General features: G+C 43.0%; 1 protein-coding gene across 6 annotated transcripts in view; it reads right to left on the bottom strand.

The window, feature by feature from the left end:
• AGAP1 (ArfGAP with GTPase domain, ankyrin repeat and PH domain 1) overlaps positions 1-23,244 on the bottom strand; it is a 638,294-nt gene that overhangs the window by 199,898 nt on the left and 415,152 nt on the right. For 5 of the 6 annotated variants that reach the window (XM_055291058.2, XM_055291059.2, XM_055291055.2 and 2 more), the window contains one exon: positions 17,680-17,848. In XM_055291058.2, coding sequence (XP_055147033.1) covers positions 17,680-17,848 — 169 coding nt within the window. The remainder of the gene's footprint in view (positions 1-17,679; positions 17,849-23,244) is intronic. The other variant, XM_055291060.2, reaches the window with a different exon arrangement.

Genomic DNA, 23,244 nt, shown 5'->3' with positions numbered 1-23,244 from the left:
ATATCAGTTAAATTTTCTTTCAGAAAAACCAACAAAAGGAAACAAAAGTATTTTCTGTGATAATGCAGAAACATATTTAACTAAAAAAAAATTATAGAGGGTCAGAAATATTGTTTCTGGGATCCAAACACAGTACCTGCCTTTCAACGTAAATGCATGAAGACATCTGCTTAAACTCTGAGGCAAACCAGTGGTCCACGGCCTGAGCCACGACACTATGGAAGCTGCCATGCTGGGTTAACAGGCCCATGGAGCATCTTGTGCCACGTGTCTGTGGTCTCGGGCCAGTGGCCACACTTTGAGGCATTTCCACTTACTTTCAGTAAATCCACCCGTCAAAGAAACGAACCACCCCCAAATGTGGAGTGAATCTTTTTAATAATCGTGCACATTCCAAATCCAATTATAGTGTCATACTTTCTCATGCTTATTTTTATACAGATATGCATACGGAGTCTAATATGTAATCTCATTTCTGTTCTTGAATGAACATCATTAACTAATTGACCTACTAATGCTGTCCTGGCATCCAGTTTTCTTACGTAAGCATCAAGCAATACCTGCCCTATGTATTACCACACAGGAGTTTTGAACACTTCTGGAAATACCTTTAAGCATAAAAGGAAGACTCTTTAAAATCACTGTATTCTCACTCAAAGTACTCGAGGGCTACTGTTTTCACTCACTGGAATTCATTTCACATTAATGAGTTATTAATTAAGGCTGAAGGTCTGAAGTCCTCATTTGTGAAAGAAGCTGGAAGACTTTTTTGATTGCCTGAGGGGTAAGGATCCTGACATCAAGACCAGCTAGGATACAAGTGCACCAAACATTGTTCTAAACACAGTCGAGGTCAGCCCGAAGCAGTCCTGCTGAGGCGCAGGCCTCACACCCAGCAACCAGGCTGAAGGGCGGGGGACCTAAACCCACGTGGCCACCAACAGTCAACAAAGACACCAAGCTCTGCTGCTACTGTGTTGATTAGTTAAATCACATTTTCACACCTAGACCTGATAGCTAAGACGGTGAGTTTAAGGAAAGGCCTGACTGCTTGCTACCCAGGCATTAAAATTACTAGTTCAGGAAGGCTACTAAGAACTACAGCTACATTCAGAAATCCCAGGAGGACTGCAAGGTGCATGGGGTCTACAGGAAGCCATGCCCCAACCCTCAGCCCCAGTAATGCCCAGGAGAGAGAGCGTCTTGATTCTGTCTCCATCAGGGACCACCTCAACACACAGCTGTTTTGCTACAGAATTTCATTCCTATGTCTGAGAAATAAGATACGAAGCTGGGGACTTTTAGACGTGGGGGAACTCTGTGCACCACAGTTGGAAACGTTCTTTGCAGGCATGTCTGTATTTCCCTAGAAGGAAGAGATTGTAAAAGCCAGATTAGAATGTCCTCCTTCCTGGAGTAGACGAAGTCTAACAAGCGGTCCTAATTCACCAGCCTCAAGTCATGGGCAAATACAAGAGTCTTAAAAGGAAGCTTCTATCCCGGAAGCCGAGGGGACACTTGTACTCGGGGATAAGTACAAGGACGTGGCCTCTTTGGGGGTGAGTACTCTCCATTCTTCCCTTCCCTTCCATCCTTCCCTGACTTCCACTCTCCCTGCCGCCACCAGCACATCCCACCCCACTGCTGCTGGCAGCCAGCTCTCCACAGGCTTGTTTCTTCTCTTCTTCTGGGTGTGGACACGGGCAGGTGCTCTCTGCTCTGTTATTTTGCAAGAGATGTGGACAGAGTAAACAGACTGGTACAACAGGAGTAATGTCTACTTTAAGAGCGGGGACACATCTGTTTGCTGTCTGGGACAGTAAATGTTGCTTTCCACAGCAAACTTTGGACAGGCTTGCTGACATGCTCTTATTAAACACATGGGGTTTCCTAAGCTTGGGGTTCCTCTTACAATGTGAGTCACTGTGTGTGTGCTGGTGTCACCCTGTGGGAACTGAGGCTTGGGAAGCCAGTGCATGACAATGCTGATACTCTCACTATTGCTATTGCTGCAAGAGACTGTCATTCATTTTGATCCAGGAGTCTCATCACCCAGGAATCTAGGGCAGGCTAACCTGCTAACTTGTGGGTAGGGGAAGATGGGACCCGGTATGCAGAAGCTGCCGCCTATTCTAACATTGACCTTCTAGCAGGCCGAGCAGCCGCATGGAACTGAGCCCCTACTGCATTGGGCACAATGAATGAAGGAGTCCCTGTCTTAGGGAACCTACAATCTAGTCTAGTAGAAGGTACACAGCAGGTCCACATGTGGCCCAAACGCAAGGCAGAGTAACATAAGAGCAGCCAGAAAGTATGAGGGTCAGGGAGGCCACCGCTGCCGGAAGGTACAGGAGACGCTTCAGGGGACACTGCAGCTTTTAGACTTTGGAATTAGGCCCATCTAGATAAAGAATAGATGGAAAGGGGACATACTACCTTAAGTCTACTTAAGATACTACCTTAGACTTAAGGTAGTATCTTGCAAGGGATGTCGACAGAGAGAACAGACTGGTACAACAGGGGTAGTGTCTACTCCCAGCAAGGGGCACATCTGTTTGCTGTCTGGGACAGTAAATGTCGCTTTCCACGGCAAACTTTGGACAGGCTTGCTTACGTGCTATTATTAAACACGGGGGTTTCCTAAGCTCGGGGTTGTCCCAGGACAACCTATACCACTCTTCTAATCGACTTACCGGATGCAAAGCTTCCATAAAACATTTCAAGTCCACTTCTTTTTTTTCCTCCTTTAAGATTTCTCTTCTCCTTTCACATCTTTCAGATTTAAGTCATACAGATGCACATAAACATGGCTCCCAAAAAGTAGGTGCTAGAACGTTCAGGGCAGCATTGCTCATAACAGCCCCATGCTGGGAATGACGGCACTGTCCATCACCGTATAGGTACATCACGGTCACATTGTGTCACATTACACAATGACAACAATGAACTACTGACATGGGCCACAACTGGGGCGACATCACACACAGAACACAGAGCCAGAGACAAGCATGAGAGTGCCAAGTGTTAGGATCCCATTCAAGGACAGGCGAAACCCATCTACGGAGTGAGAAATCAGACAGTGGTCACCCTTGTGAGTGGGGTGGGGTGGGGGTGCATGTGACAGGAAGGGGTCCATGAGGGCTGGCTACCTGCTGCTTCTGGATGTGAGTGGCGGCCCCTGTAAACGTGGCTATGACTTATGATTCTGTACGTCTTATGTGTATGTTGTACCAATAACACTTATCCAAAAACCTATAAAATGTCATTGGAATGGCTTGTGAATGCAGAGGTGAGGTCAGGAAGTGTAAGAGATAGAACAGGGTTGTGCAAGGAAACAGCTGTACCAGCAATAAGTCCTTAAAAAGTGGCCCAGCCCCAAACAGTATAGGATGCTGGCTTCCATAGGAAGGCAGTCATAAAAGGACCTTTTCGGCATTGTCCCCCAAATATTACTTGCATTACCATGAAACACATGATTGACGACCTGGCCCATTCTGAACTCAGAAAGAGCGTTTCCTCAAATACCCCATCTACGGATCAGCTGGTACTCGCCCCGATTAGCAGGGGGCGACTGCATTACCATGCTAATCCATGTCCTCGCTGTGCCACTTCCTTGATATGGATATGTGTGTGTGCTTATTGCGCTGCCTTGATTAGTGCAAGCTTCCATGTGTCAAAAGCGCCAGATTCTTTCCAAAGAATAATTTTAGCTGTACTTATATCCCTAAAGTGGAAGAGTTGATTTGAAAAGGTACTTACCTCCACCATATGCTATTTTTCTTTAAACAATTTGCATTTCAAAGTGAATATGGCATTTATATCTGAATGAATATCAGTATGTTGCCTGAACTGATCTCAAATGAGCATGAAAAAGATGCTGGTTTTCTATTGAACAAGAATGTTTTCATCCACCAAATGACATCAAAGACAGAATCCCTCTTTTAAGCTATTGGCTTATTACATTAAAAACAGCCTGTTCTGATTTTTAAAAATATACTCTGAAATGATGGCTTTTCATAGCATTCAAATAAAGATTCATCAACAAATCTTTACAATAACAATAACAATATACAAAAGTTCATTCCCTGCACCTTCCAATTTTGGTCTGTCTTTACAAATAGGACTTAATTGCACCAAAGCATTTAACTAGGAAAATAATAGCTGGCATTTGACTTACTGGTTAAATAAGCCTGAAAAGAGGAGCAACTCTTGGTGACGGTGATAAGAACTTTCACGTACATAAAGAGAGGGCGGAGAAAAAGCCAAAAAGGATTCTACCAGCACTTGAGTGTAAAACAGACGCTTATTCCCACTGCAGAATTGTATACCTTTTATTTTAACAAATCCTAATTACAGGAATATGATTGACAGGAATTCACCCTTCCCCTATGGAGCCCTCACCCTTAGAAACATCCAGGGATGGCTTTTTTCGGTCCAGTCTCATTCATAGACAGCTTCAAATGCTGTAAAAACTCAGCGTGAGCGGCTACCTTGCGAACCCCACGGCTGCACCACACCCGTTCTGCGCATGCGCGGGAAAACCAGGTTCCCTGGAATCACAACTGGATGAAGGAGGCGACGCTAATGGTCACATCACTTCAAACTAGGCCTTCGCCATCTGTTCTGTCCTCTAATTACAAACCCAAAAAGAATATAATTCACAACACTGCCATAGAAAGTGAGACACACATGATTTAAGGCCTGTGAATGGGGCCCACTGGCTCCTGCATTTGCATTGGAGATCTGCCTTGCTTTCAGCAAGCGGAATTTCAGGCCGAGAGGATTTTTTTCCAAGGACACATTCAGTATCTTGTAAGATGTAGGCATTCAGGACTCTGCATCCTGTGATACTTGTTTTGTAAAAGAGTACAATTCAACACATCTACTAGGGAGATGCAAATCTGGTGTTTCTTGATACCTTTTTTTTTAGTTAAGAGATTTTCCATGTTATGTTTATCAAGACGAAGTACAGAGTTCAGACCTAGTCACAATGACAGATGTAACTACTACTAAATACAGCAAAGTAGCCAGGCTTAGGGTTTCACATCCTGGAATTCCGCAGCTCACAGCTCTCTCCTACAATGTAGAAACAGCTCACTGTATGCTGCTTTCTCCCTGTTCTAAATTACGACGTCAAGGAAAAAATAATGGGGGCCTGTTAAAATTTACTTGGCAAAAGTACAGATATACAAATAATGTAAAGTAAATCCACCAAAATCTCGTCTATTTTTTATTGAACATATGCATACATTGTTCTTGGTTATGGCCACAGAAAAGATATAACTTTATATACTTCTTTAATATGATTTCCTAACCATTTTCCCCATGTTGTTATGTAATCTTCATAATTTTACATATGTAGCATTATTGATTTAATGGAGATAATTTATATTATCGTTTTTCTACTTCTGGATAGTTTTGGTTGTTTCCAATTTCTGACTATAAACAACACTGCAAAGGACATCTTCTACTTTTGAATTTTCCTTAGGAGAGATTCTCAGCGGCGTCATTACTGGAACAAACAGCATAATATATCTTTCTGACTCGTGATATATGTTGCTAATTAATTTTCTTAATGACCAGTAACTAAAAGAAGATGGAACCTGGGCATCTTTAAAACAATTTAGTCCATAATTTCTAAGTGGATAATAATAATAATGAAGAAACGGTGATAATGATAACAGTATGCCCCATGTGGTTAATATAATGATCAAATTATGTAAAGCACTCTGTAAACTGTAAAACCTCTGCAGATATCAGTTATTAATCTCATCAACAGTGGGTTTTCCTATCTCTACAGTTTTTTAGCAAAAGCTTAAAATGGTGATGTTGCTAATCTTGTTTGTCTTTAAAATCTAAAATGTCTGAATATTTTCCTTATGTTTCCCTTGTAATGGTGTCTCTTCATGTATGAACTGTGCATGCCAGCTGCCTTCTGTTTGCTTTAGTGCTGTAGTTGGCATCACTCTGCTTGAGCTCACTCATTCCCTCTGTGAGTACTTACGGAACACCCATCATCAACTAGTGAAGCGCTTGGTGCTGTGGACAACTCCACGGCACCCCCCATCTTCCAGCATCCCAAAGGTCTGATGATCAGAGCGATGCCAATGTTGTCAGAGGTACAGTTTACAAAAGAAAGGAGAGAAAAAAAAAAAAAAACAACCCTGCACTTGGGGCACCATGCACACGCAGCGGATGAAGGACATGGCCTGACAGCAGGTGACAGTGAGCTGGAGCGCCAGAGTCATCCCTTCCCTCCTATCCCTGGGTTACTGCTCCATGTTGGGAGTGGATATCATGTGGTAGTTGGTACAATTCAAGACAAAATATTTACCATGTCAGACACTAAGTTCTCATTTAAGTAATTATATTTAGAAATAAGTGTAAGTATTTATTGTAAAGACAAAGTTGCTTTCTCCAGCCACACAGTTCTACATAACAGAAAAAAGAATATACAGAATCCAGACCCAGTTGCAACGACAAATGTAATGACTACTAAATACTGCAACGTGGCCATGCAGAATAGGATGTTTCCTAGAATTAGACGGTTCATCGTCACTTCCTAAAACATGGAGTTCTATTCCGACCTTTGCAAAACAATGTGTGCCATTCTCATTTTGCCATTTTTATCTGCTGAAGGAACACGTGCTGATCCAGATTCCAACAGTGTTTATGGAGAGAGCCATCGTACGGCTTGTTTGGCCACAATCCATCTCCTGGTATGGGTTGTATGGATAAGCTGATGCAACAGCGAGGATGAGGTGTGTAAGCACTATGAAAATGGAGAAGTTTTAAGAATTTTTCTTTGTTTGGTGTCTTCCTTTGCCATGAATAACGGTTCCATCTTTAAAATATTCTTTCTCCTTTATATGATGAATGCAACAGGTGTGTGTATGTGTTTCTTAACATAAAATTCATTTTCATTTGACAACACTGTTTTGAGGGGAGCGTTCTCTGGTCATCTCTGAATTTTACAGTCCCCTTCCAGGAGCAGGTGGCCACACAGCTCTACCCTGAGAAGTATTCACTACTACTTCCTTCTCTGCCTTCCAGTTCTTACAAAACGATCTCACAACTGAATACAGCAATGGCACAGGGAAGATGGAGCACCAAGGAGTACCCCGGGCTTACAAGTCTGATAACATGAGGCGGGTTTTGCAGGTTTGCTGGTTGGGATGTTACGGGGTTTGACCACTCCCTAGAAATATTCCAGAAAGACAAACATTCACTATATGAGTAACTCAAAACAATGGGCCACAAGGTTTCGAGATGGAAAAATGTCACGATTCCTTTGAAAAACCCTCCTCCGCCAGCGTGGGAAAGGACTGCAGAAAGCAGGGAAGCCACGGACTCGACTCTAGCCTGGAAGAGCCAGAAGCCCTTTCCCAAGGCCTCGGTTCTCACTGGTGCCCGGGGCTGGCAGCTGGCTCCATGGTGGAGGCGGCCCGGGTAATTCACAGAGGCTCTTCCAGGCACCTCCTCTTTCCCACAGCTGACCCTGCAGACCACTTCGCTGGTCTCGGAAGCATCAGTTCAGCAGCTGAAACACTATTCCTCACCGCCCACACACATTTTTGAGAGAAAAAAAGTTTTTGAAGCACCTTTTATTTACTTGTAGGCACACCTGTTACCACATCCAACTCAGGGTCCTGGCCATCCCCTGATATGTCTCAGCTAAAATCATCAGGAATCAAGTTGCTTTAGTTGGTTCTTTCAGAAAAGAACACTCCACTTAGAGTTCAAATAATTGAAGCTATCCTTAAATTGGAAGTACAATACTTCCTTCTGAATTGCACACCAATGCTCAGGACTACAGATGGCTACTACAGGGGAACAATATCTGCAGGAAACCAACTAATCTCAACATCCATCACATGACTCGTAACATGCAGGAATATATACTTAATGAAAAAATAATTGCTACGTCACAAAACTAAGAGAGGATAACAAAGAAACAGAAGTAACAGCGTATGCCTCAAAGACTTTACAATTTGATGATGGAAACAATATCACACGAATTTGCCTAAACCTCAGTGGGAGCAACGTATAAACACAGAAGCAACTAATAGTGAGAACGCATTACTCATAAAAGCTGAAGATGCTGCAATTCTTACAAAGAAGATGAACTTTAGTGTCTTCTAATGTCAGATTTAGCTAACTTCCTGATGTCTAAGAAGCCTCACAAAACATTAACTTTTTCCCTAAAAATTGTCAAACAGACATTAAAACCAATTCCAACAAAACCTGGTTTATGAAAGCAGATACCACATGCTACTGATATTGAGGTTTTATTTTAGAAAAATAATTCTCAACCGGTAAGGCTTCTGTTTGCAAATGGTCTACCAAGGTGCTAGAAGGGTACTTAGCAGAAGCTTCCAATTTATATATCAGAGGTTGTAACCAAGATCCAATGTGTGGGAAACTCCCGGGTGACCTCGGTCGACATGAGTGGGAAGCAAGGATCTGTGTTCCACCAAGCCTTGGCCACACTGCATGCCGGCAGGGGACAGGTGTGGACTGACACTGCTCATCCAGGGCCCACAACAGACTCCAGACTCCAGAGTTATTACAATGTTTTCTAGACCATTTGAAACGAAACAAAGAAAAACTTTCTTTCCATGAGACAACAACGGGTCTAGTTTAGATGTTGCGTTATTTTTTTTTAATAGCTATTACCACTGTAACAGCAGCTTCGCGACTCTGCGTCTGCAGTGTGAGCAGTTTTGATAAACAGCCTCTGCGGGCCACACAACGGGGATAATGTATCCTTAAGTACCGCCAATGAGCTGCCATTCTGCACAGCCAATTACTTCTGTGCGTCTGTCACTCAAAGGAAAAATGACTGAGCCCATTAGATCAAACCTTTGTCACTGTTCCTAATGCACTCTTAGGCCTCATTAATCTCCGGGAGCAGCAACAGAGCCGCCGGTGCCTCATTGCCTCCCCCGAACAGGCCCACGTGAAGCCTCTCATCTCTCCCCCAAGTGCACCACGTTAATCAAGCTCTCCTTATTACCCCGGTCCCTGTCACGGCGGAGAGCGCTCCCTCTTAAATGCTCTCATTATGACCCATCTTTAGAGCCGGCTAAGTGGAAAAAAAGAGAGAGGGAGAGAGGGAGAAAGAGGACGAGAGAGAAAGAGGAGAGGAAAAAGCAAGTCCGATCACATTAATATTCATGACAATAATTAGTATTCTAGGTCACTGAATATTCATGCTATTAGTTTGGTTTTTTATGGGTTTGCTGGATGTCCTGATTGCTGAAGTGTGGAGAAAACAGCATGGTTGAGACTTTAGATGTCAACGGCAGTTCAATACTCAAAACACATTTGCTGTCCCCGCCTCCCCCACCTCCTCTGGAAAATCAGCTTCAACCCTCCTGACGGCTTTAATATTTCGAAACCGCTGGGGGCCTCGAGTGGGGAAGGGGGGGATATGGAGAAGGGGAAAGGTTTCCTTTGACAAAGGTCTAAGCATCAATCTGGTTAGGATAAAAACATATCCATAGTTGCAAAAACCCAACAAAGACACACTTTAGAGACAAGAAGACATCTGTCATCCTAGAACAAAAATGTCACAACCAGGAGTTACAGAATAAAGTGACCACAGGACACAGAACTGGAGCACATAGCTCCATGGAGATCCATGAAAGTCCGGAAGAGCATTTCTTCTGTCTGCCCCCTCGCTGCCATGATAGTGGGATGCTGTCTGTTGGGGAGCATGGGTTTGTGAAGTCTAAGCCCTATGTCCATTATATCTACTCAAAAGGCTGTGTCAACGCTTTATTGTATTTGAAAAATTAATTCAAGAACATAATTTCTTTCCCGTCTTCCTTGCTTTTGGCATAACGGTTATGATGAATGAATGATGTAATTCTGTGACGTCAGCATCAGCCAAGATTTTCAAAGGAATGCCGTCTGTTCTCCATAGAACAGAGGGACAGCATTTCCCCATTTTAAAAACAAGGAAGCTGGGGTTTAATGAGACAGCTTCAGAAGGGTCTGAGACGGGAGAAATGGGATTCTATTCAGTGATTTTGACTCTGAAACTCTTGTTCTTGGCCATTATGTTTTCCTGCTCTCTACTTACATGTGAAAATAACTGTGGAAGCTAATACAACTCTGCATTCTGTTACATGTGGATACAGCTTCACCAAACTAGGCTGGCCAAACATTCATGTCAGAAAATACCTTGACGTTTTACCTCCTTCTCTGGACCTATACCTGAAATTCAAGTTGGGAAGATTCTCCAAAATGTGGCTTCTGGTGGATCCTCATTAGAATGGCAACTTAAGACAATGTAAGCTCCCGGCCAAAAGAATGGAAGCGGATAATGGCCATGCACATCTTGAGAAGCCAGTGACCTTGAATGAGGAAGGGAAGGTTTAACCAGGCCTGAATATCTTTTGGATTCTTCTTTTTTTTCTGGAGTAGACCCTTAAGTAATTTTTTCAAAACCCTTTAAGACGGAGATGTTGTATAGCCCTGTATGTTGTCTAAAGATGTCTTTTTTTCTATCTTCATTTGATTAGTAGTCGTCTTTGCATAGGCTTCTAGGTCCAGAATTATTTGTCCTTAGGAGGGAATATTTCCATTATATTTAAGAATGCACGTTGCTCTTGAGAAGTCTACAGTCAGATTTCTCTTCTTTTGTAGGTAACCTTGTTGTTCTCCTATTTTTGGTGTGTTTTAAGATTTTATTTTTATTTTTGCAGAGCCTCCTCTCCCATCCAACTTGATACTTGACTCTTCAGATATCCTTACTTGCCTCTAGCATATATTCTTCTGTTATATCTTTGACTACCAACATGTCTTTAGCCATGTTCTTTACAGTATTTATCTACTGAATTTTTTATTTTTGCAATCTTTATTTATAAAACTCTTTCTCCTATAGTATTTTCACATACTCTTTATTTTTTTGACACAGGCCTCACTCTGTTGCCCAGGCTGGAGTACAGTGGCATGATCATGGCTCACTGCAGGCTTGACCTCTTGGGCTCAAGCCATCCTCCCACCTCAGCCTCCCCTGGGACCACAAGCACTTGCCACTATGCCCAGCTAATTTTTGCATTTTTTGTAAAGACAGGGTTTCACCATGTTGCCCAGGTTGGTCTCAAACTCTTGGGCTCAGGTGATCTGCCCACCTCAGCCTCTCAAAGTGCTGGGATTACAGGCATGAGCCACCGCGCCCGGCCAAACACATGCTCTCTGTTTACCTCATTTTATGAGTATCATTAATAACTATCCTATTAAATTCTTCTGTTGACAGGAGTTATAATTTCCTTTTAAATTCCCTTTCACCAAAATGTCACTCTTTTTCCTAAGCACAGTTATCCTTCATATTTTACTGTTGGTTCCCACAAACATCTTTGTTGTCCATTGTCTACGAATAAGAGCATGTGGGTTGATGAGGCAGATGAAGGGGTTTTCTCTGCAGCCTTGGCCAACCAGAAGGCTGGTTGTGGGCTCTGAGCAGGTGTACGGCCCATGCTGACTGGCGGGTTTCATTTAGACCCACCCTGTGTGGGGCTGTGAGCTGGCTGGTGCACTTCATACCACCCACGGTCAGTGCTGCCTTGCCTCTCCATTTCTTTCTCTTCCTCTGAGACTGAGGATGTTTGAGTTTCAAAATCATCTCTGTTTCCCTCTTTTGAGCATCAGCATCCACATCAAAAGGTTCTGCTCTCCCTAGGCATGCTGCCCGTTCCGATGCATGCTCTCTTGGGGGTGTTGGTGGCAGGGACAACACTGGCCAGCTCTCCTTGACGTCATCGCACAGCCTGCTGCTGTGTCCCAGCCCACTCCTGAACTCCATGACCGCCACAGGGAGCCCAGAGCCACCCCATCACCACTGCAACTCCTCTGCTCTCCTCAATGCATGAGCCCCAGAGGGTGGCCTGAGCCCAGTCATCAGCAGTGCACAAGGCAGCTGCTCTGACAGTAAGTGTTTCTTCCTCTCTCCCAAGCCCACGGCAAACACTGAAGACGACCACATTTCCAGCATTTTAAAGTGTGAAATGTAGTCACTATTTCAACACAGGCAAATCACTTCCCACATGCTAGGAATACCCCACCCCTGTGCCCCTCCAGGTATTTTCTATTCAATTGCCCCATGTGCCCCTTCAGCACATATCACTCCTTACAGTGATCTTACTTGTGCATTTATCTTTGGACTCCTCCACCCCCACTTGAGTGTAAGGCTCCTGGAGAGACCGTCTTGTCCTCCCCCCACCCCAATATCCAAGCATTAATCAAGGGTGGGCACACAGCAGACTCAGTAACAATGGAGATGAATGGCACAGGAGGCGACATAATCCAGTCTCTGTATCAGTAAACTGGTGGCATACAGTTAGGCATTATAGTATTTGAAATATGGAATGCATTATGACTGTGTAATACAGAATCAACAGAAACATCCAACAGCTATTCCAACTAGCAAGAGTTCAGCAAGACGGCTGAATATAGAAAATACAAAAATTAGGAGTTTTCTTATTTCTTACCAATTAGATGACATAATAGACCCCACCCCTCTAAAAAAGATTAGCTTCACAATGAACCAAAAATTATAAACTAACAGAATAGATTAACAAGACATGTCCAGCATCTAAATGAAAAAAAAAAAATGCTGAACTTTGCTGGAGGCTGTAATACAAATTTGAATAAACTGGGAAAGAACAGTGTTCCACGATAAGGAACTTAACACAGTAAAGATGCCACTTCCTCCACAATTCATAGCTTAAAAGCAATGCCAGTTAAAAGCCGTGATAAAATTATTTTTATCATTTTATTTTATTTACGTGCCCGTATCACAGCCTCAGGAGGTCCTGATGTCATGTGCCTCAATGAGGAGATTATTTTTATCAAGGAGGAGAAGGTTTCAAGTTATTCTTTAGTTCATTTGAGAAAAATAAGCAGGTAGCAGTAGCCAAGAAAAACTGGAAGATAAAAGAGAAATATTCAGCTGTGTTATATTACCAGATACAAACGGAGTCATACATCTAAGACACTGTGTTAAATCTACATAAGGTAAGACAACGCAGGGATACCAGATCTCGGAACACATCTGAGAGGCCAGAAATACAGCCCATTTGATGACATGATTGAGTTCTACAACAAAGGCAACATATGGAATTAATAGGGAAAGAAAAAAATTCAACAAAGAGAAAAAGGACAGTTGATTATTTATTTGAATAAAAAATTCAATTAGATTTCTGTCACACACGATAGACCCAAACAAATTAAAGGTGGATTAGGGGCTAAATACATGCATATACATGTATACACACACATACATACAGATATATATGCACATACATATATTCACACACATAAACACATACATTTTTAAGGGAAAAAAACAATAAAACTAAAACTTAGAAGTATACATATATAAACTGTGATCTGGTTTCAAGATTATTAAAGGCTTTCTAAATAGCTTAAAGTAGAAATCATGACAGTAAAAGATAATCTGATTATAAATAAAAAAGAGGGAAAACCTTTTTATGTAAAGAAGACCATAAAATTTAAAAGGCAAATAATAAAGTGGGGAAATACCTGCAAAATATATTCATATCCTAAATATACAAAGAGTTCTTAGGTATCAATAAGAAAAAGACAAGAACCTAGTGCAAAAATGGGCAAAGGATACACCTAAACAATTAATTACAACGTAAGAAACACATACAGCTAATACATGTGAGCTGTTCAACTTCATTACCGATTGAAGAAATCCAAATAAACAAAACATGAGGTATTTTTATGGCTCATCAGATTAGCATAAATTCTAACAATAATATTAATAGCATCAGCAAGTGTGTGAGGTGAAATGGGTGATGGCTATGGATGGAAGAGTTTTTATACAAAACCTTTTAGAAGTTAATTTGGAAATGGGTATCAAGAACCCTGTAAATGGTTACACCAACCGAATGAATCATTCCACATATGGACAGTTATTCCAAAGCAATAGTAAGTGTTATCCACAAAGATTTAGGCTCATACATATATCAGGTCTATGTGAATGCAAATTATGGGAAGAGAAGGCATAAAATGTTGATCTAATTCAATCACATTAATAAAATGAATACAAAAATGAAAATACAAAGAAAGAAAACCCTCCAGTTCACCCAGAACTGAGACAAAACAAATGAGTCAAGAGTGAAGAAAAAGGTTAAGTATTCAATTTTTTGGCAAAAACAGCTCTCTAATACCTATTTTTAGCCAAAAGTCCGTCTCTTAAATGTAGCCTCAATTTATTTCAGATTGAATTTGCTGTGCTGGAATTCCTCAGGGGAGAGGACATTTTGTGAATGATGATTTTGGACACAAGAAACTCGATTTTCAAAGAGTATAAAAACTCAAATCCCCAAACGCTTTAATTTCTTAAGCAAGAAAGAATGTATCACTTTACAGATTCATGTTCATGTTTAGAGGAGGTGAATGCAAATTAAAACTTCCCAGATTTTAATGAAGCTGCTTCCTCTTACAGAAGTGCTTCCGCCCATGGCTTATTCTCAGAACCCAAGAATGAAGCTGGGCAATCAACAGGGAGCTGCCTTGTGAGGATCTGCACCCTCTTGCTGCTCACCAGCTGATGACTTCACCCTCATGCTTGGTCAGGGTGCCACTTCCCTTAGCACTGTTGTGGCCATGAGACATTTTCTTCTTCCCAAAGTGGCACTGCCTTTGTGCTAAGGTCATACTCCCACACTTCTCTATTCCTAGTTGGAATCCAGAGAAGAGGGAAAGTCAGCCAGGCCCCTGTGTGGGATTAACCTGTTTGAGGGTTGCGGAGATGTCCTGTTACACACTGAGGGCTGTGACCATGGAAAAGGAATTTCAATCTCATCACAACCCTCTCATTTGCCCAATGGGGGCTCTTAAAGAGAATGAAACTGGGCAATGGTAAATGCCTTCCAAGGACACAAAACTCACTCCCTCAAAGAGAGAGGCCCATGCCACAGCCGACTCCATCAGATATGGTACAGTTTATAGGGCCTTTATATTATCTACTTATAATCAAACATTAATGTTTCCCTTAGGACAACAGTGGCATTTGGCTCCAAGGAACGTAAGTCTCAAGATTAGGAAGTTCAAAATCCTACTTTTATATAGTGAACGCTTCTTCACAGAATTGGTGCCCTTCCTTCATATCTGTGTGCCTGGCAAATTCCTATCCTTTATTCAAACTCAGCAGGTATCCCCTATTCCTTCAAGCCTGGCCCACCTCCTGGGGAGCTGACCACAGCATCACTGGGTCTCCAAGCCCTGCCCTTTACACAGCCTGGGGCCTGTGGCTCTGTGCGGCCTCTGTCTACTTGTCTCTCTCCCCAACAGGGGAGATTCCTGAGGGAGAGAACTGTGTCTCAGGCACACATTAGAAACTCCACGAATGGCACGATTTAGCCATTCCACAATGTATGCATAATTCAAAACACTATGTTACAAAGATAAATAAATTTTTATTTAAGTTAAATTAATTCTATTTAATACATTTTTATCAATTTAAAATTATAAAAATGAAACTCAATAAATGCTTGTTGACTTAAATAACTAGATGACTAGATGTGATGTGATGGGTCAGAAGGGGAGGTGGAAGTGGAAGAGTTCTAGAGGTTAGGGACTCCGTATCTACAGTGCGCACAATTTCTGGCACAAAATAGGTGCTTGATTTTTTTTTTTTTTTGAGACGGAGTCTCACTCTGTCGCACAGGCTGGAGTGCAGTGGTGCGATCTCGGCTCACTGCAACCTCCACCTCCTGGGTTTAAGTGATACCCCTGCCTTAGCCTCCTGAGTAGCTGGGATTACAGGCACGCACCGCCACACCCAGCTAATTTTTGTATTTTTAGTAGAGATGGGGTTTCACCATGTTGGACAGGCTGGTCTTGAACTTCTGTCCTCAGGTGATTCACCCACCTTGGCCTCCCAAGTGCTGGGGTTACAGGCGTGAGCCACTGCACCTGGCCTATAGATATTTTTTGAATAAATGCATGAGTTTATGTAATGTATTAATGTAATAAAGCCTTCAGCATTTTACTCACTACGGATTGTTTTTTCTTTCTTGTACCCTTCTTTCCTCTCTTCCCACCCCATAGTTAGCACACCGCTCTAATAAGAAAAATCTCACGGATGTCTTGGAAGAAAGGTCGGCAGGTCATAGAAGCCCCTGTATACTGCTCTCACTTTTTTGGGAGGCACTAAAGACTCCTTTAGCATAAAGCCAGTTTTAATTTTGATTAGAAACAACAGCTTGTATTTGTATCCAGCTTTCCCAGCACTTTCATGTTGTCTCCTCTGACACCGCCCCCCTGCAACACAGGCAGGCCAGGCAAGAGCACCCCAATGTGGTGGGAAGGAACCAGTTCAGTGACTGCCTAACACTGCGCAGTGGAGCCCAGGATGGTGGACCCAAATTTGAACTCCTCTGTACCATCTTGCTGTCACCTACCAGTGTAGCTCATGCCTCAGAACCAGGCAGTCAGCACTGTCGCTCTTTAAAAGCACTTGATGTTTCAGAAGAGGAAAGTGCAGCATTAAAGACCAGAAACTCTTGTAGGAGAGACATTTTTTTTTTTTTTTTTGAGATGGAGTCTCACTCTGTCACCCAGGCTGGAGTGCAGTGGCACAATCACGGCTCACTGCAACCTCCGCCTCCCGAGTTCAAGCGATTCTCCTGCCTCAGCCTCCCAAGTAGCTGAGATTACAGGCACCCACCACCACGCCTGGCTCATTTTTGTATTTTTAGTAGAGATGGGGTTTCACCAGGTTGGCCAGGCTGGTCTCGAACTCCTGACCTCAGGCGATCCACCCGCCTCAGCCTCCCAAAGTGCTGGGATTATAGGTGTGAGCCACCGCACCTAGCCAGAAATCTGTTTTAAGAAGACTGGATGTAGGTGGGAGAGAAGAAAGTTCTGGACTTTCTGCTGGAGAAAATGCAAATTCTTGAAGGGATTTCCCCATGTTGAAGGAGCCTGACTGCGTATGTGTATGGGAGGGCTCAAGAGGTTATCTCTGATGAGCAGGCATGAGAAGGTTCATGATACGGGGCAATTATTTGCAAAAATGTAAATAAAATGAACAACGTCATTTTGGATGGCTTGCAATTGGGCACAGAGGCCAGGAATTTCTAAACACATCAACATTTGAAAAAATACTAGCTTTCTCTGATCCTGAATGAAAAAAAAAAATCTCCTTTAAAAGAGAATACAGAGAACTAAAGTTGCATTAAAGAATGGCAGATAATTAAAATATAATAACACAAAATTTACATTTTATATCGGTCAAATGGTTTCCTCTGAATCTTGCTCCGAATGGTTTTTCCACTTTCATACATAGTTATCAGAAATGAGTTAATCTTTGCCACTTTAACATTAATTCACGTTTTTCAGAAGGCCCTTAAAAACCCAGTTCACACGTTAAACTTCACTTTCCACTACGCAGCCCTGGGAAGGCCTAGATGCATGGTTTTTGCAGCTGTGACTCAAAGCACCATTTGCTCGCTGGCATTTGCAGAACTGAAAGTTTAAAGGAAATGATCAGTCACAGAAGTGATAAGGTTTCCAAACCTTAATCTGCAATGTGATAGTTACCGTCTCCACTTAACCTAAGAGTCCAACATTGTCCTCAAGCCTGGACCATCTGTTGCTGATGAACTTGATATGTTAGTGCGTTTGCTATAAGCTTACCTGAATTGGGTGAGATGTGTAAACTGCTCATGTCCTTGGATAGGCCATTGGTTTTAGGGCTGGAGATGGGCGCGCAGGCCGACGTGGCTCGGGGTGGCCTCTTCCCTGGGACTTTCACAGTGGTTCTCAGAAGGTCAATCTCCTTACCATGAACATTCTGCATGTAATCCTGTTCAAAATGTTAAACATCCAAGAGAGATAAAAAAAAAAAAAAAAAGACCTTTTACAACCTAGAACAAAAGGGTCTATCAGACGTCATGAGTTAAAACCCTATGACCCTTCCACTGTGGAAAGTATTTTAAAAATCATGAGATTTTTATCTATAGAGTACTGGTAACATCATCATTATATTTAAATCAGAGTTTTGCTTCTGTGTCCTGAACTAACCCAGGAGCTAGAGATACAAGGAGAGACACAGCAGGTGCCTCCTTCAAGGGGCATTAGGAAGTAAGTCTACACATAAAATCTGATTTTTTGAACTCTTGCTTATCAGGGGGTACATTAGGCTCCTCCTATAAATTCCAAGTACAATTCCATGGAGTAGGAAACCATTTTGTAATAACCTTTCTGTCTCAGATGGGAATATCATTAAAATCTAGATAAGACTGGAGCTCTCTGGTGAAAAATCAGGTGAAAACTGGAAGTAAAAAGGTCAAGTGTTTTGCTAAGAACCAGGAAGATGTCCAAGGGGTGTCTGGCTTTCTAGGCCTTGGAAGCAAATGACCAGCAGCGATCAGAGAACTACAGGGAAGCCTCGGTGGACAGTGACTACTCTATGGCAGCTCACTTAACTCACTGTGGAATCAAACACTACCTGGAAACTGGCTGATGGGCAGGGAAGGGGGAAGGTGAACAAGCAACTGAGAGCTGGGGGATGGGCCTGCTGGCCAGTGAGTTACTGATCCTTTAGTGCATCATCATCATCACTCATTATTATTATTTTTTTTTTGGTAATGAGACTCCTTGTCTGCAAACACAGTATCTTAAGCACTCTGGACACACATTACTCGATATCACACGTTAAGAAAGAATATGCACTCAGCCCTCTGTAACAATATAACAATTTACAAAAATACAACTAAGAAAATATTGCATTTACATTGCATGAGATACAAGTAATCTAGGGATGATTTAAGGTACACGGGAGAATGTGTGCAGGTTATATATAAATACTATGCTGTATTATATAAGGAACTTGAGCATCTGAGGATCTTGGTATTCTGGAGGGTCCTGGAGCCAATCCCCCATGAATACACAGAAATGATTGTATTTGAAAATTACTCTTGGAAAAACAACATTTCAAGTGTTTTAAGACTATGCAGGAAGTGGGAATAAATATGCTCTTTCTTTGGCAGCATCTTGGTGAATTCCCTTTAGATTTGAAAACCAATAAATTTGTCTTTGTTAAAAGTAATTAAGTTCAGGTGACCATAATTCCATTTGATTTATTAATTTTTTTAGAGATGGGGTCTTGCTAGGTTGCCCAGGCTGGTGTCCAACTCCTAGTCTCAAGTCACCCTCCCACCTCAGCCTCCCAAAGCACTGGGGTTACAGGCATAAGCCACTGTGCTCAGCCAACGTAATTTTAGAAGAATTCACATGCTGGATGCACCGGACAGAGGCAGGGTGGGGAAGTGGGCTGCTGTCTTTTAACTGCCCAATGGCAGTTACCCGATGCAGAGATAGTTGGATAAAGTTCTAGAATGACTATGCAAGGGTTGGAAGCCTCTGTCTCAGGGACAAGGAAACTTGGCCAAGTGTATTGAGGGAGCTGCTGGGACACAGGGTAGGGTAGCAGAGAGGCCAAAGCGAGATCCCAGTGGCTTCCAGGAAACAGGCTGTCCAACTTTTTTTTTTGAGACAAGAGTCTCACTCTGTTGCCCAGGCTGGAGTGCAATGGCATGATCTCAGCTCACTGCAACCTCTGCTTTCTGGATTCAAGTGATTCTCCTGCCTCAGTCTCCTGAGTAGCTGGGATTACAGGCAAGCAGTTCACCTTTTAATTGCAGGACAACACCCACACTTGTGAAGGAGTCACAGGTTTATCAACAAGTAGACGTTTGCTGATAGAAGAAACGGCACAACAAAAGCCACAAAGTACACAATTCCAGTTCAGGGGAAAGGAATGAAACCGTGGGTCCTCGGGGCAGAGGATAAGAGCTGTTTTCTCCCTGCCCAACCATGGTCAGGTGGGGTGCGTAGATCTTCCCGAAACTGACATGACTTACAGGGTGCCACATGGAGTCAAACCAGACTCAAGGGAAAAGGGTGCAGGAATTCTCAATGGCAGGACGGGCGGGAGGAGAATCTCTTTACATGAGGGCACAGCCACACTGAGAGGGGACACTCTGGCAGATAAATACAGAGCCACGGCAGGCTCCCCTACACCAGCCTCAGAGGGACAAGATGCTTCAGGGTCCCTGGTGACCCCTGAGGACGGAAGTCTTGGTGCAGACAGAAAGCTCAAAACACCTAGGTCAGAACCAGGAGGAAGAACAATGGGCTGACGACCACTAGAGAAAGGATCAGAAACTGTGCTACAGTGGGGCAAATTCAGAGGCAGGGGCAAGGCTGGGCATTCCCCAGCAAAGGACAGACAGGCCATCCAGGCAGAAAACCCTGGCACGCGTGCATCTCACATCAGCCCAGAAGCCGGGAGCAGAGGTGCCTGGCCACCCGACGCTGGTGACTGGCCATTTCATCTTACAGGGTGGTTCAGGGAGGATGGCCTGACGTTCAGGGAGGATGGTCTGACTTTCAGGGCAGGCTGGCTGGAGTCAGCCACAGTCCCCTTGGAGGAAAGCTGTCATGGTGGGTTCGGGGAATGGAAGGGTGGTATCTGGGCTGGGAACCACAAATCTGACTTCACCAGCCCCCGAAAGGAGATTCCACTTGGAAGCTGAGATGCTGGACTCCACAAAACATAATCAACTTTGAGAGGATGTAGACCAAAGACAGAAAGAAAGTTATTATTGAATTAACTCTGTTAAACTAGATGGAAGAAAAGGTAGAGCTGGAAGAGACACAGGAATTCTCAGGACTGCGCTGTGTTGAGGATGACAAATGAAAAGCACATCAGGCTGGGCGCGGTGGCTCACGCCTGTAATCCCAGTACTCTGGGAGGCCGAGGCGGGTGGATCACTTGAGGTCAGGAGTTCAAGACCAGCCTGATCAACATGGTGAAATGCCTGCTCTACTAAAAATACAAAATTAGTCAGCTGTGGTGGTGCGTGCTCGTAATCCCAGCTACTCGGGAGGCTAAGGCAGGAGAATCGCTTGAACCTGGGAGACAGAGGTTGCAGTGAGCAGAGATCGTGCCATTGCACTCCAGCCTGAGCGACAAGAGCGAAACTGTCTCAGAAAGAAAAGAAAAGAAAGGAAAAGCACACCGTAGAGTGGTTAGTGTTGGTCACTTCTTAAAAAAGGTTTTTCTCAAGCATCTTTAGTTTACTTCCATTAATATTCACTGAAAATATGCAAACCCAACTTGCCAAACCAAAGTTAATGCTTGTAAATAATGAATTCCTTCTTGCACAGTTACTCCTTTAAAAATATCAACTTGCTATAACTTTCTTCCTTAATGCCAATTCTTAACAAATTAAAATACAATAACAGGAGTGTAATTGAGCATTTATTGCTTATGGGCTCTAAAATGAGGCTAATCAGATAGTGACTAAGCCTCAGCATGGGCTCTTTTAATAGGCATGTTTTAACATACAATAACCAGGATATTCTATTCAAAATTATTAAAGAAATGTACCAAGTGTCTGCTCTCCAGATTCGAAAGCGGCAAGGGAACCCATTTATCTTTAGCTCAGCATGGGCTAAGCGATCTGTTTTCTTGCCTGAGTTAGGCATTACAATCTCAGAAGAACTAGCTCTAAAAAAAAAATAATAATAAAATCGGTATTTAAAATAGTCAATTCTCATATTTCAAGGCACTGTACATTTTTAAAAACTTTACAAAATGCATTTCCTACTCAATAAAAGCCCTCAGACTCAGTGCTTCACACAGGAGGTAAAGACACATGTATCTGTGGCTTCTAGTTCCTCCCAAGAGAAACGACACTGAGCTTTCTGGTTTTGGAAGAACTGATCGTTTTCATCTCTCCCCAGCTTGGTACTTGAGGAATTAAAGCAACAACCACTAAACAGTGTCCTCCGTAGAAGGCAAGGGGCTGTGCAGACCCTTCACGGGTCTGAGGTAGGGACCTGAGTAAAATTAAGACAGGAAGCTTGATTTTGATATGCAAATGTTACAGATACTACCCTTCTCCATGTTCCTTGTTGAAAATGCTGATCGAAGATAAAAGAGGAAAAACCCTTTAACAAGGCGTGAGGGTAATTCAAAGCCAAGTACTTTTAAACAGCACTTAACAAGTCCCTGGGGCCCACTCAAGAGCCAGGCCCCCCAGAGGTGCCATCTCCTGCCCCTCAACAGCTTGAAAAAGTAGTAATTGCAAACCTATTTGCATTTTCCTTCTCAAGTTGTCCATGATCATCATGCGGCTTATTTTTTCCAAGCAGGGCCAGAGCAAAGGGACCTGTTTCCGAACCCGCCAATTGCTCAGTAACTGTCCCTCGCTGTCCCCCTGCAACCCTGCTCCAGCACCTTTGCCATCCCTTGTTTTTTACATTTCGCTCCTAATTATGTTGCATCTATTGCCGTACACTTAATTAGCTGCATTAATGTGATTTCTTTTCACATAGTCAAGCAATTAAGAGCTATGATTGAGTTTCATTCAATTAGCCTCAACAAACATGCTAATTGATGTCCCAGATGCAAATGAGGTGCAATGAGAGAAACCTGCTAGCAATTGAGAGCCGTGTCAGAGACCCACAGCGTTCAGCTTGCTGACAGCAGCACAGCTTAACGTGGCGCCCGCCTTCTGTGGGGCTGCCTTTGGAGAAGGACGTGGAGTCATTAGTACCTCAGTGTACCAGATCCCTCCTGATACAGAGAATTAATTGATTCGCTGCTGTATCACGTTGTCCTAGAATTTCACAGTTATGTGTTCCCAGGACCGGGAGGTTACCAAATGAGTAACACTTGGCTCCAGCAAGGAGGGTGGTACAAAGTCTTCATCAAAATACCATAGTAGGCTACTAAAAAATATACAAGAATTCTCCCCAAAACTACAAAGGGAAAGGTGTGTACATCTTGTCTTGGCTATCCCAGATCCCACTATGTGCCTGATGGCCTCTCCCGTCCTCAGTAAATGGTGAGTTCATCTTAGTCAGCTCTGGGGCATTTGGCACTTGAAGTTAAGCTCAAAATACAGCAATCCATCAACAGTCCCTAAAAATATCCTTACTATATTGATTCTCACTGCCTCGCATCCGGAGGTTACCTTTGGCTGTCTGGTGAAAGATGGTTTGCTGATGTGTTCACGGGGGTACTAAAAGCAGTTAACAAGATCTTAAAGCTAAACTGAAATGCATACACTATATGATTGGCATCTCAACATTAAATCAGAAATAAGCATAAGGCTTTGAAAATCTGACAGTGCTTAAGCTCCACTTTCTTCAAGGATAGACAATGTAATCAGCATACTCCATTTTTAC

This window comes from Symphalangus syndactylus, chromosome 8 (genome assembly GCF_028878055.3).
Source record: "Symphalangus syndactylus isolate Jambi chromosome 8, NHGRI_mSymSyn1-v2.1_pri, whole genome shotgun sequence".
Classification (NCBI taxonomy): domain Eukaryota; kingdom Metazoa; phylum Chordata; class Mammalia; order Primates; family Hylobatidae; genus Symphalangus; species Symphalangus syndactylus.
Note: the sequence above shows the minus strand (reverse complement) of the source record. Positions and strands in the feature narration are given on the sequence as shown.